This window comes from Manis javanica, chromosome 17, assembly GCF_040802235.1.
Source record: "Manis javanica isolate MJ-LG chromosome 17, MJ_LKY, whole genome shotgun sequence".
NCBI classification, from domain to species: domain Eukaryota; kingdom Metazoa; phylum Chordata; class Mammalia; order Pholidota; family Manidae; genus Manis; species Manis javanica.
The window spans coordinates 5,351,623-5,364,428 of NC_133172.1; the positions used below are offsets into that span (position 1 = coordinate 5,351,623).

The 12,806-nt window shown below is 51.4% G+C and overlaps 1 protein-coding gene across 2 annotated transcripts; it reads left to right on the forward strand.

The window, feature by feature from the left end:
- The first annotated feature begins 745 nt into the window (after positions 1–745).
- On the forward strand, positions 746–10,892 carry CEACAM18 (CEA cell adhesion molecule 18). 2 transcript variants are annotated; one of them, XM_037025652.2, is made up of 7 exons: positions 746–887; positions 2,293–2,649; positions 3,793–4,065; positions 6,220–6,495; positions 7,909–8,044; positions 9,976–10,037; positions 10,394–10,892. In XM_037025652.2, exons 1-7 carry the CDS (start codon positions 836–838, stop codon positions 10,408–10,410), a joined length of 1,173 nt encoding a protein of 390 aa, XP_036881547.2. In that variant the 5' UTR covers positions 746–835; the 3' UTR covers positions 10,411–10,892. The 2 variants fall into 2 exon arrangements, with proteins under 2 accessions (XP_036881547.2, XP_036881548.2); XM_037025653.2 differs by having other exon boundaries at positions 10,344–10,891.
- The last annotated feature ends 1,914 nt before the right edge of the window (positions 10,893–12,806 follow it).

Below are 12,806 nucleotides of genomic sequence, written 5' to 3' on the forward strand. Positions count from 1 at the left end.
TATTTGAAATATTTATAAATATATCTAAGTATTCATAATAAATCATTTTGTTATTTAAGTTAATCATTAAAATAGTACTAGCTCTAGATTTTTTGCCCTGCTAAGAATTCTCCGCATGTTCTACGGCCAATGCGCTCCGTTTGCAGCTGAAGCAGTAATATTTGTTCCCAAGCAAGTGAAAGACCTCGCGGATTGAGCATTTCCGGGACGTGCTCTCTCAGCCTGTTGCGTTCTCCAAATCCTGTTCAGCTCACCTATCTCTCCCGGTCTCCTGCGTGCAGCAGCTCTGCCCTGAACTTTACTCCCAATGGGGAGCTTCAGGACTAGCGTCCAGGTGCAGCACCAGGGAGTTCCGTACGTTTTGGTTCAGACACATGAGCTCATTCATGCCCCGCAGCCCTTCGAATGGCCACGCGGAGCAGGACGCGATGACAGGCGGCATCCTTAGAATGCGCTGTCGTGGAGGTGGGCCGCGGCCCGTTGTCAAATGGGACAAGGCAATTTAAAACTTGGGAGCCACACTGCAAAGGTAAAATAAAAACGGGACACATGTTCAGAGAGTCTGAATCTTGATTTTGTGGTGTTTTTTCAGCATTTTCTGGTTTTCCTACAGGTAAGCCCCTGTTTTTGTGGTTACCTGGACAGAATATATGTATGCAGAGTAGGGTAAAGGCAACATAGAGTCATAAAGATAAGACCCGCCTCCCAGAGCACCGCCTCCCACCGATCCCGCCCTGCGGTTCAGTCTCCCTGGTGGCAGAGCAGGGCCTGAGACGGGCAGAGGAGGCTGCCTGCTCCCTGGAGAGACCCCCCCCCGGGGAGGAGCTTGCAGCTCATGGACATTTGTGGGCCAAGAAGCAGCCTCTGGAAGGAGCTGGTCCTCGTGGGTAAGAGAGAGCCGAACTTTCGGGAAGAGGAGGGGGAGACGGGACGGGAGCACGGCCGTCACCAGGACGCTCGTGAGCTCACACACTTGGGCACCCCCTCCCCCACCCCACACGCAGTGTCTGTCTCTATCCACCCAGGAGTGATGAACCTGGACCCCACCCTCACCTGCCTGCAGTCACCTCCTCCAGGTGCCCCATCGGTCCTGATCCCCTCCCCCACCCTTCCTGGGGACTCCTTCCCAGCCCCTCGCTTTCCCCAGGACCCTCTGCACCCGCCTGACAAGCACCGCTGTCAAGCTTCCCTGGCTGCCAGGTGTCCTGTTCTCAGACACCTCCAGTGTGCACACCTGGAGGCCTGGAGCTGGGGTCTCAGGTATCTTGGCCTCTTCCATGGTGCCTAGGTCTAGGGGTCACAGAGCAGTGAACGCCTGCCTGTGTCCCAGGTGATAACAGATCCTGCCCCGTTCATATCTACTCCATGGAATTTAGACGCTAAATCAAAAACAGGTGTAGACAGTCTTGGGGGAATTTTATCTGCCCAGATGATCACGCTGGGCAGTCCCACTGGGTTCTGCCCTGTGCTCAGGGGTACTAGGGACACGGTGGTGATCAGGACAGCCCTCCTGGGGCTCACAGTCCAGTGAGAAATGCAGACCTGTCACCACACTCCCCCAACCCAGAGTGGTGGGTACTGGGATGAAGGGGGGCCCAGGGAGGCTGGGGGAGCCCCAGGGGCCGCCTGATCCAGGCTGGGGAGGAGGAGACATCAAAGCTGAGAACTGAAGGATGAGAAGTGAGTCAACAAGGAGGTTGGAGAAGGGGAGGGAGGAGCAGGGATCAGTGTGCTAGAAATGAGGAACAGCATATGTGAAAGCCTGAAGTCAGGAGGCAGTGTCATGGAGAGAGGTACATGTATTATGGGGGCACACAGTGTGGATGCCGTGTCTTCTGATGAATGACTACATGAATGAAGGCATGTATGAAGGAAGGAAGGAGGAAGTATGTGGGGTGATGGGGTAGCAGCCATGATCTCAAGGAAGGCTAGGTGAATCATGAAGACCAGCGTTCTCTTAGAGTGCCTCATAAGTCATGCAGAGTTGGAACTTTATGACAGTGCCAGGGAGCCAGGGAAGGTACTGGAGCAGGGGGAGAGCAAGGTCACAGTCGGGGCTTTACAAGGATCCACATAACTGTCACGTGAGGGTGAAATGGAGGCCAAGTGCCCAGGGAGGAGGCCAGGCTAGAAGAGGATGAGAAAAGAATGGACAAGGGTGGGGCTGAGGGCATGAACAGGGGGGAGCTGGCCGGGGATCTCTCAGGAGCCAGGAACCCTGGCCATGTTCACGGGTATCTGTGCATAGTTGCCTCAGTGGTGTAAATCAACCTCTCCCTTTGTCTTCTTTAGCCAGTCTGCTGGCCTGGGGGAGCCGCCAGGCCTCTGGTCAACTCTCCATCATTCCAGACTCGCTTATAGGGGTCAAGGGATATCGGAGCCTCCTGACCCTTGAGAACGTCCCTGAGAATGTTCGGGAATACAGCTGGCACCGGGGTGCTGAAGACAGTGTGGACAACATGATCGTCAGCTACAGGCCTCCGTCTGATTCCTGGCAGACTGGGCCTGTGTTCAGTAGCCGGCAGAATGTAACCAGGAAGGGCGACCTGGTGTTCAAGAGCACCGAGCTGCAGGATGCAGGGAACTACACCGTGCGGGTGGACAGTGGCAACGGGACCCACAGAGCAACGGGCTGGTTGGAGGTTCGTGGTGAGTTGGCAGGTTGCCCTGTTTCCCAACCACAGGGAGGGTCGGGGGGCTTTGGGAGGGGGATTCCTTGGAGGTCATATTGTCCGAGTCTCTCACCCACTTCCAGATGGAAGTAGGAGCCTTGGCAAATGGTTGTCCAGCTTCTCCCAAAGCGATGGTGGCTTCCTAACTTCAAGGGCTGCGGTGTCACTGTCTGTGTATCCGCTATCTCCTGCCGCCTAAGAAATAGCAACTGGCAACAATGCCCACTGGACGTGGTTTCTGCGGGTCCGAGTCTGGGCATGGCTCAGCTGGGTCCTGTGCTCTGGGACTCCTACAGTACTGGCCGGGGCTGCGCTCTTAGTGGGACTCTGCCCAGAGGCATCCCACGTGGTGGCCGTTTGCATCTTCACGATCAGCCAAAGTACCTTGCTCTCTGCTTTGCTCGGAAGGGGTTTTATGTAGCATAAGTGATGATGGATGGAAATGACAGGCCTTCTCTGTAGGAGAAAGTCAAGGGTCCCACCCACATTTGAGGGGAGGGCATATGGGGAATAACACCATGGGGTAGACAGAGTTCATGGGGCCATCTTGGAATTCTGTCTCCTACAGACAGCTCCTGGGGTGCCACAGGGCTGGGGGAAAAATGTGGATTTTGAAGACTGGAAGTCCTGTGTTGACCTCTGAGTCCATATACCCTGCATGGCCCTGGGCCTCCGTCTTTGCTCTGTGAGCCTGTTTCTTCTCCCGTAGAATGGGGGCAGTACGTTCCACTGTGGTCTGTCGTAAGGCTGGAGGGAGTATTTGTAAAGTGAATGAGATAATGGGAGCAATTATGGAGAATCCAGGTGCCACGTCACTGTGAGTTCTACCCACGGCCCCTTGGATGGCAATGTCCTGGCTTGGGGGTTCAGAAACCATCATTAGGCCCCATGCCCATGCTGAGAACTCACCATTATTGCAGCAGATGTCACGAACGATGGGCCGGTGCAGTGCCGATCTCAGCAGCTCGTGGCTGCTCCCCACTCCTCTGTCTCTCTCAGCTCCTTCCCAGACTCCAGACTCCATCTTAAAACACCAACCTGTGCCAAAACCCCCCTTGGAGAGAGCAGAGCTCGGGAAGGCAGACCCCACCCCTAATCTTTGTTTCCCCACTTCCCCCAGAACTGGAGAGAGATCCTGTCATCTGGGCCAACACCACATCCGTAGGGGAAGACATGGACCCCGTGGCCGCCTTCTGCCACACCAACGGCACCAACATCAAGTGGTATGTGAATTACATTCCAGTGTCCAGCAATGACCGGATGACCATCTCCCCGGACGGCAAGACGCTCGTCATCCTCAGGGTCAGTCGCCATGACAAGGAACTTCACTGCTCAATAGAGAGCATCCCAGAGATCGTTCAGAGAAGTGACGTGATCTTTCTGGATGTGGCTTGTGAGTCATCTGGGGTCTGGGAGTCAAGCCGGGTGGGCTCTGGGCTTTCCCAGGACGTGACGTTAGGAAGGCAGAACGTGAGAGGAAGCATCGTGAGTCTGCCTGCAGCCAGCTCGGTCTGGGTTCGAATCCCAGGGTTCTGAACTTTAGAACCACCCTCGCTGCTCAGAACCACAATGCGCCCAGTTTACAATGGGGACCCTCATCTCTGATTCTTAGATTAGAAATAGTGTGAAGTGACTGTTGAGAATTGGCTTTGGTGTAAAGAGGGGACTGCTGTCAACCAATTGTGCTTACATTTGACATTCAATTTATTAAGGTTTCAAAACCCAACTTTCCCTTGAGTCTTCAAGTTCAATTCATTGAATTTTTTATTGATAAAAATTCATATTATTTCATGGATCTGTTCTCCTAAATTTACTAAAACCACCTTCACTTTTTTGTTTACTCAGACTGAACCAACACACTCCTTTAAATGGATGGTTCCACTTAAAAGCTAAATTACACATTTCATGCTTTCTCATATTTAAAACCCTCTGACTGCCTGCCATGTCAAGTTTGCAACCCAGCAAGTCCTCCTCAAATTTGCAAATAGGTCTTGTGAATCAAAGACGTTGAACTTATAAATCCAATAAAATTCAGAGTCTTCAAATGTTCCAGAATGGTTCACATGTATCAAACCCTTTCAATCTTTCCACTGGGGAAAATCACACGTCTAGTATCATTTTTTTTATTAAGGTATCATTGATACACCCTCTTATGAAGGTTTCACAAGCATAGCAATGTGGTTATTACATTCACCCTTATTATCGAGTCGCCCCCATACCCCACTGCAGTCACTGCCCATCAGTGTAGTAAGATGCCACAGAGGCCCTATTTGTCTTCTCTGAGCTACACTCTTCCCATACACCATGTGCACCAATCATGATACCCCCACAATCCCCTTCTCCCTCCCTCCCCCCCTCATCCCCTTTGGTAACCACTAGTCCCTTCTTTGGAGTCTGTGAGTTTGCTGCTATTTTGTTTCTTCAGCTCCATTGTTATGCTCCACAAATGAGTGAAATCATTTGGTACTTGTCTTTCTCCGCCTGACTCATTTCACTGAGCATAATACCCTCCAGCTCCATCCATGTTGTTGCAAATGGTAGGATTTGTTTTCTTCTTATGGCTGAATAATATTCCATGGTGTATATGTACCACATCTTCTTTATCCATTCATCTACTGATGGACACTTAGGTTGCTTCCATATCTTGGCTATTGTAAATGGTGCTGCTGTAAACATGGGGGTGCATCTGTCTTTTTGAATCTGAGAAGTTGTTTTCTTTGGGTAAATTCCTTGGAGTGGGATTCCCAGGTCAAATGGTATTTGTATTTTTTGAGGAACCTCCATATTGCTTTCCACAATGGTTGAACTAGTTTACATTTCGTACCAGCAGTGGAGGAGGGTTCCCTTTTCTCCACATCCTCGCCAGCATTTGTTGTCTTTTCGATGTTGGCCATCCTCACTGGTGAGGTCTAGTAGCATATTAACATCTACATCTGGAACCACTCTGCAGTGAGTCCGATTTCCTAACTGCAGGCTGTGGTGATGGGTCCAGGAAAGCCATCATCACAGAGTGAGCAACTTCTGACCTCCATATGCTGCTTACTGGCCGGAGGTTTGCAGCCAAGACCCAGGACCCAAGGGTAGCAGCTGTTGAGGAAAATTCTACCTGCCCATAGGGGGACTTGCTCAGCTCTTTCGTAGGTCAGTAGGGGATTATTAAATCCCTAATCCTCTCTTCGGAGTCTCAACTTCTCCATCTGCAAAATGGATTGATCATAGAATCGGTCCCACAGGTTGGAATAAAGCAAGCTGTTGTGAACACGTAAAGGGGTTAGAACAGTGCCTGGCAAGCAGTCCGCCTGCACCTGCTCTATGATGCTGAAAAGAGCTACCGTGGGGCTGGCCTGTAAGAGGCACTTGATAATGGAAGGCGTTATTATTACTGTCATTGTTTGCACAGCTGTCGGTGCCTGGGGTAGGTCTCGGGATCGGCTTGGGTGCAGAGAGAGGGCACCTCCTGGTTTGGGGAGGACTTCGTGTGGGTGGAGGGAACTGTGGGGCCCTGAGGGTCAGAAACATAGCTCTGGGTCTCCCGATGTCTTTGCAGATGGGCCGGACAGTGCGCAGCTATGGAGCACCCCCACAGCCTTAAGGGGCATCGTGACTGCTGAGCTCGGCTCCCAGGTCCAGATGGAGTGTACTGCCACTTCTGAACCAAGACCCAAGTACTACTGGAGCCACAATGGCTCCCTGTTGAGCTTCTTGGAGAAAAACATCACCCTCCTGAATCTGACCTGGGAGCAGATGGGCAGATACAGATGCGTCCTGGAGAACCCCGTGGTCCAGCTGACCCTGTACAGGGAGGTCCTGATCCAGGCGCCCAGTGAGTGCAGCCACTCCCCCTCTGGGGCTCACACTCCCCAAATCCTCCCGCCTCCATGCCTTTGCCAGGGCAGTGCCCATCATCAGGGGTGCCATCTCCACCTTGCAGGGCCATGCCTACCACAGCTAGGTGGAACGCTCCTAACTTCTGTGGCCAGAGTCCAAAGCTGCCTCCTCCAAGAAGCCCCAAGTCCTCAAATCAGAGTCAGGGTGAGTTCCAGGGAGGTCAGGTCAGCCAACATTTACTGAGCCGTTACTGTGTGCCAGCCACCGGTCCATCCTGTGTGACCCCCAGTGGCCCTCCCCTGAGCAGCGACTGTTGTTAGCATCACTTCACGCTTCCGGCGAGAAAACTGAGCGGTGGGGGGTTTGAGCGCTTGATTCGAGTTTCCAGTTCTAATCAGCAGAGGAGGCAGAATTTAACCCCTGGGGGTCTGACCACAGGGCCTATGGCCTCGACTGCTCCACTGGCCTGCCTCCAAGACCAGAAAGCCAGCAGGTGAGAGGGGAGGCGGGGTGGGGGAAGCAGAGATCTGTCATGGATGTGGCATCTGAAATTTGGCTTGGAAATGAATTTGTAAATGGAAAAGCACCTTTGCAGCAAATGCACATCCAATCTTCTGTGTCAAGGAGAGAGACTGACATGCTCAGTGGGAGAGCAGACATGGGTGGCAATGAAAAGCAGGGACTCTGAGTCCCGGTGACCTAGGTTAAAATCCCAGTTCTGTCCCTGCCCGTCTGCATGCACCAGTGACAAGCAGCTTCACCTCTGTGAGCCTCAGTCTCCCAGCTGTAGTGCTGGGACAATAAGGGTCCCTACAGGGCAGGGTTGCTGCCAGAGTGAAATCAGACAGTTGCCCAAGAAGCCATTCGCCCGACTTGTCCCAGAGAAAGCCGCAGGCAGACCCTGGATGTGGGCGGGAGACAGTTATTCCAGCACCTAGACGTGCTGCATTTCTTCCATGGTCCGTTCACACCTTTCTACCCTGCCGGGCAGTGAGCTTTGGGAGAACAGAAGCTGTTCAAGCAATTTGCTCACCGTTTGTCTCCAGTGCTCAACACAGCACCTGGCACATAGTTAGTGCTCAGTGAGTATCTGTGTGATGAACTAATGACCCTGGGTAACCAGCACCCCCTACGCGGTCACCTTCTACCCCTTCACATGGGTGTGTTCTCTTTTGGAGCGCGTATTGCTGCCTGCAGTGACATTAGACAGATCTTTGCTTATTTGTCGACTGTCCACTTCCCCGCTAGGATGTCAGCCCCATGGGGGCAGGAAGCTTGTTTTATTCACTGCCGAATCCCTAGTTCCTGGCACAGCGCTCTGCACATAGCAGGTGCTGATAAATCTTTGAAAAACAGACGTGTGGACGAGTGCACGGCGGTGCTGACCCCCACGTGTCCTTCCTTCCAGGGCACATCCCTGCTGTTAGCAGAGGTTTCTCCATCTCGGGACCCTTGGTGGTGTTCCTCATCACGATGACGGTCCTGGGAAGCCTCTACGTTTGCGGAATCCTGATCTATGCCCTGATCAGCCATCTCTCCACCAGGTGCCATGGCCCAGGGTCAAGGGTGGGGTGCTGGCTGGGAGCTGGGACTCGAGAGGCAGCACTCCGTTGAGAGGGGGGAGCAGAGCTGAAGCAGGAGGTGGCTTGTCAGGAATGGTCTCAGGCAGACAGACAGGTCTGGAGGCCCAGAAGCCCGTAGGAGGGAGGGAGGGTTAGGAGTCAGCTGCGCCTGTAAATGGCAGTCGGGTCAGCCAGTGACTTTTCCGTGGACCGACGAGGGGTGTGTGTCAAGCATCCAGCGCGCGTCGGGCCAAGGCAGTCTCTCGTAACCAAGTGAGGTGGAGAGACAGGTAGCAGACGACAGCCCTGCAGGGGAATAGTGGGCTGATGGATAATTAAAATCTGGGTTCAAATCCCAGCTCTGCCTTAGCTGGCTGGGCAACCTCGAGCAGATCATGGCCCCTCTCAGGGCCTGGCAGTCCCACTGGAGGATGTGAAGGGTCACCCCTGCCCTGAAGGGTGGTGTGCGGGCCACACACACACCTCGCAGGACGAGGGGCTAACAGCTCTCGGCACAGAGGAGACCAGAGCTTCTCCACCTCAGCGCTGGGTCTGGTGACTGTCCCGGTGATGGTGAGGGGCAGCTCTCCCATGGCAACAACCACTGTCGCCTCCAGTTTAGAGGACCAAAAATGACTCCAGGCATTACTGGGGCAAGACTGCCCCCGCTGAGAGCTGCTGAAGTGGGTGTTAAAAATGGCCGCGAAGAGAGAGATGGCAGCGATGGTAACCACGGCAATTGGTGACGCTGGTGGCAGTGGTTCTGACGGTCACGGTGGTGACTGTGGTTGACAACGGTGATGACGTTCCTTCTGGCGGTGGCACTCGTGGTGATGCTGGTGTACATTTTAGAAAGTGCATCGTTTTTTAAGTTTTGGTATTGAGCCTGTTTGTTATCATTACATGGTGTCTATTCCAAGAAGCTTGCAGAATAGGCCGTCAATGTGACCTTAGGCAAATTAGCCCATTTGTGCTCTAGTTTGCCGTCTGTAAAATGGGAGTAAGGCTGGTACTGACCTCACGGGGATATCCGCTATGGCGATGAAGTCAGGTATTACTGATAAAGAGCTGCGACAAGGCTTGGCACATAACGAGCACTTGATAGAATCTTAGGTGCTGTTGTTAAGATCGTCATCATTATTTAACGTACAATTCCAAACTGGTGGTGATAAGCTCTAGGGAATTTCAGGGTTTCTCCAGGAGATCTGGGTTATCCCTTCCTCATCTTAGAACAAGCCTCTCGCCAGGCGTAACCCTTCTTCACAGAGAGGAATGAATGGCAACATCTCCCCGGACCCAGTCCCCTTAGAGGTGCCATGTTCTCCACAGTCTGAGGTCTCCAGTCGGGCATGAGGGGAGCGGCCCAGGAGTCAGAGGGTCCAGGTTTAGAATATTGGCCTCTGTCATTTGCTTGGTGTGTGATTTTTGGCTAAGTAACTTCACCTCTCTGAGCTCCTGTTTCTTCATTCTGAAAATGGAGTTGAAGTATCTGCCTTGTGTAACTGTTCGGAGGGTTCAAGACAATTTCTATAAATCATCTACCATAGCACCTGGCATATAATAGTTGTGAAATACATTATTATTATTATTATTATTATTATTATTATTATTATTATCACCAGTAGTTTGGCCAAGGAGTGTGAACTCCTTCCCCAGGTACACCCTCCTCTTCTCCCTCCCCCACCCCTGTCCCATGACATCTTCCCCCAGTGACCTCAAGAAATCAGAAATACTAAAAGGTCTGAGGAAAGTTGAGGACTTTCAGTGTAGAGACTACGCCCTGGGTTCATCGCCTCCTACCCCTGAGGGCTCCCAGGGGGAGGGCCTGAGGTACCTCAGCTCCCCAGGATTGTCCTGCATTCTCTTTTCCTATAGACCTGAGATGCGACTTCTTCCCTGATGTCTCTCCACAGGCAAACCAGGCTGCGTGAGCATCCGCCTAAGACCAGGCAGACAGGATCGGATGAGCAAAGAGGTGAGGGGGAGATGGGGAAGGGCTGGGAGTCCCCTTGGGGACGAGCTACGCTGGAAAGGGCCCAGGGTCTAACTGGAGGGGCAGCTGAGAGGGGGAACCAGTCCAGCCACACTGAGGCTGGGAGACAGAAGGTTCTGGAGAAAGTCTGGAGATGCCACTTAGGACCTGGGGGGAATGACATGACATCAGGGGCAGCATGGTTATTGGCCACGCCATTTGCCAATCAGAGCTGGCCAGTGGGATGCAGGCTGGGGCGGGTCATGCTTAGAGATCTGGGTTCTAACCCCAAAGCCTTTTCCCCACCAGCAATTGTGCTTTAACTTCATTTTCTTAACCTGACCCTGTGGAACCATCAGAGATGCTGCGAAGATGACCATCTCAGCATTGCCAGTGACAGGGAGTCGGAACAACCTATAAATGCCCAGTAATAAATGCACATGTTGAGCTAATCTGTCATCATTAGAATCCACGCTGGGGAAAGATGCCTGGAAATGTGTAACGTGAAGCTGCATCTGATAGGATCACAGTTATTAAAAGCATAGATTAATTGATTAATATAGATATAATATGCACAGTATGTATGTTTTCTACAGTTATATGTGTACACATATATGTAGGCATATATATATATACACACATACACATACATACCTGTACAAAAATTGTGGAAAATGTTTGTTAACTATTAACAGTGCTCTCTCTCAGTTTCCTTCTTTGCACTTTACTCATGTTCCAAAGTCTTTTTTCCCCCCTCATAAAGTGTACATTGTTTTTGTGATCAGGAAAAGAAAAAACAATAAAATTGAAGTTAGTTCAGACCCCATAATAGCATATCTGGGGCTTTTTTTTTTCTGAACTGTCTTCATGGATGTGCCCCAAAATATCTAAGCAAATTTATTCATCTCCCTGGCAGTTACAATAAAAGAAAGAAAGAGGGAAGGAAGGGAGGGAGGGAGGGAGGGAAGGAAAAGGAAAGAACAGCAAGAGAAAAGACAGAGGAAGAAAGAGAAACGCCTTCGTCCGCATCTTCGGGCAGCCTAGCAGCTGCGGCCGTCCCGGCCCTTGGGAGCTGCTTGGCTGTTTGCTCACAGAGCAGCGACGACAAGGGCCTGGCTCTAGGCAAACTCTCCCGCGGGGCCCACTGACCAAGACCCCCTTGTGGCACCAGGGCTGCCTGCCTGCACTAGGCCTGGTCCCTCCACTTGCTGGCCTTTTGGGCAGCTCGCCGGGGCCTCCTCTGGGACGGGGATCGGGCTGATCCCTCAGGGGGAAGCTAGGCGAGGAGAATGTACTAGTTCCCGCGGGCTGCTGTGACAAACAGCCACAAATTGGGTGGCTAAACAGCAGGAGTTTCTTTTCACCCAGCTGTGGAGGCTGGAAGACCAAACAGGGTGTCAGCGGGGCCACGCGCCCTGAAGGCTGCCGGAAGACCCTCCTCCTCAGGTCTATGTGACTTCTTCCCTCAGAAGGACTGCTGATGACCTGCAGCTGTGGGTCGTCAGCAGTCCTTGGCTAGTGGCAGCGTCACTCCAGCCTCTGCCTCCTGCGGCATTTGGCCTTCTTCCCTACATGTGTCTGCGTCCAAATGTCCCTCCTTGTGTAAGGACACCAGTCACTGAATATAAGGTCCCCCAATACCTTCTGACCTCATATTAACTTGATTACATCACAAAGACCCTCTGCCCCAAGGCAGTCACATTCACAGGTAGATTCTGGGGGTTAGGACCTGAATATCTCTCTTTGGGGGGACACAATTCAACCCACAACAGCAGACAATCCTTATCAGGATTGCTGGGCTCCATGATGCTTCCCACTGTGCTCCAGTCCCTACCCCCTCCTGAGCTCCTCACCATCCATCCGTCTAGCTGCCTACTGGGTCCTGGTCTCCATGGGGAGGACCCAGAGACCCCCAAGCTCCCAACAGGTGACCCTGACCCGATTCTCTCCACCTCAGCCCTGCCCCCCAGCGCTTGAGAGAAGGGAAAACACGCCTCAACACAGTTGTGTACAGATACGTTTGCAGCAGCTTTACTCGTAAATCTGTCCCCACGCTGGAAACAAACCCAACGTGCATGAACATAAAAATGGAATCCCACTCAGCAGTAAAAAGGAACAAAATCCTGATACCCACAGCGGCATGGACGACTCTCAAAAAACGCAATAGTGATGGAAAAAACCCCACACAAGAGTACATACTGGCTGATTCCAATTATGTTAACCAACTATATAATTTATAGTGTAAATGATTTATGAAGTTATATAGTTTCAATTATGTATTATATAACTAATTATAATATTACCTAATATTATGATTAATACATTTCTATTTCAATTATATAACTTGAATTCTATAATTCTGCCAATTTATATCATTCCAATTATATAAAATTCAAGGACATGGAAAGAAGGTCTTTGGTGACAGGAATCAGAAGAGAGGCTTTTAGGTCTGAAAGATTTCTGGGAGGGGGGCACCCAGATCTTTCCGGTGTGATGGAAAACTGCTGTCTCTGATTGGAGTGTCGGCTATACATGTGTGTACACATTTGGCAAAATGCATTGAGTTGTACATCTAAGATCTGTGTATTTCATTATAGGCAAATTTTGCTTCAATTTTTAAAAAGTTATTATTTTTTTAATTTTTGGCAAAAAAACAAATGAATAAACAACCAGCCCCAAAGAAATGGGCTGGGGTCCCTCATCCTTCATCTCCTCACCTGTGCCTATCTTGTCCCTGAGACTGTGTCATTTACCGACTCTCTTGCAGCAAAA

Excerpts from the sequence above, each read along its gene's own strand:
- CEACAM18 (XM_037025652.2), top strand. The coding sequence starts at position 836 with ATGGACATTTGTGGGCCAAGAAGCAGCCTCTGGAAGGAGCTGGTCCTC. Across the intron at positions 888-2,292 it reads GAAGGAGCTGGTCCTCGTGG|CCAGTCTGCTGGCCTGGGGG; the intron begins GTAAGAGAGAGC and ends TGTCTTCTTTAG. Across the intron at positions 2,650-3,792 it reads GGGCTGGTTGGAGGTTCGTG|AACTGGAGAGAGATCCTGTC; the intron begins GTGAGTTGGCAG and ends CACTTCCCCCAG.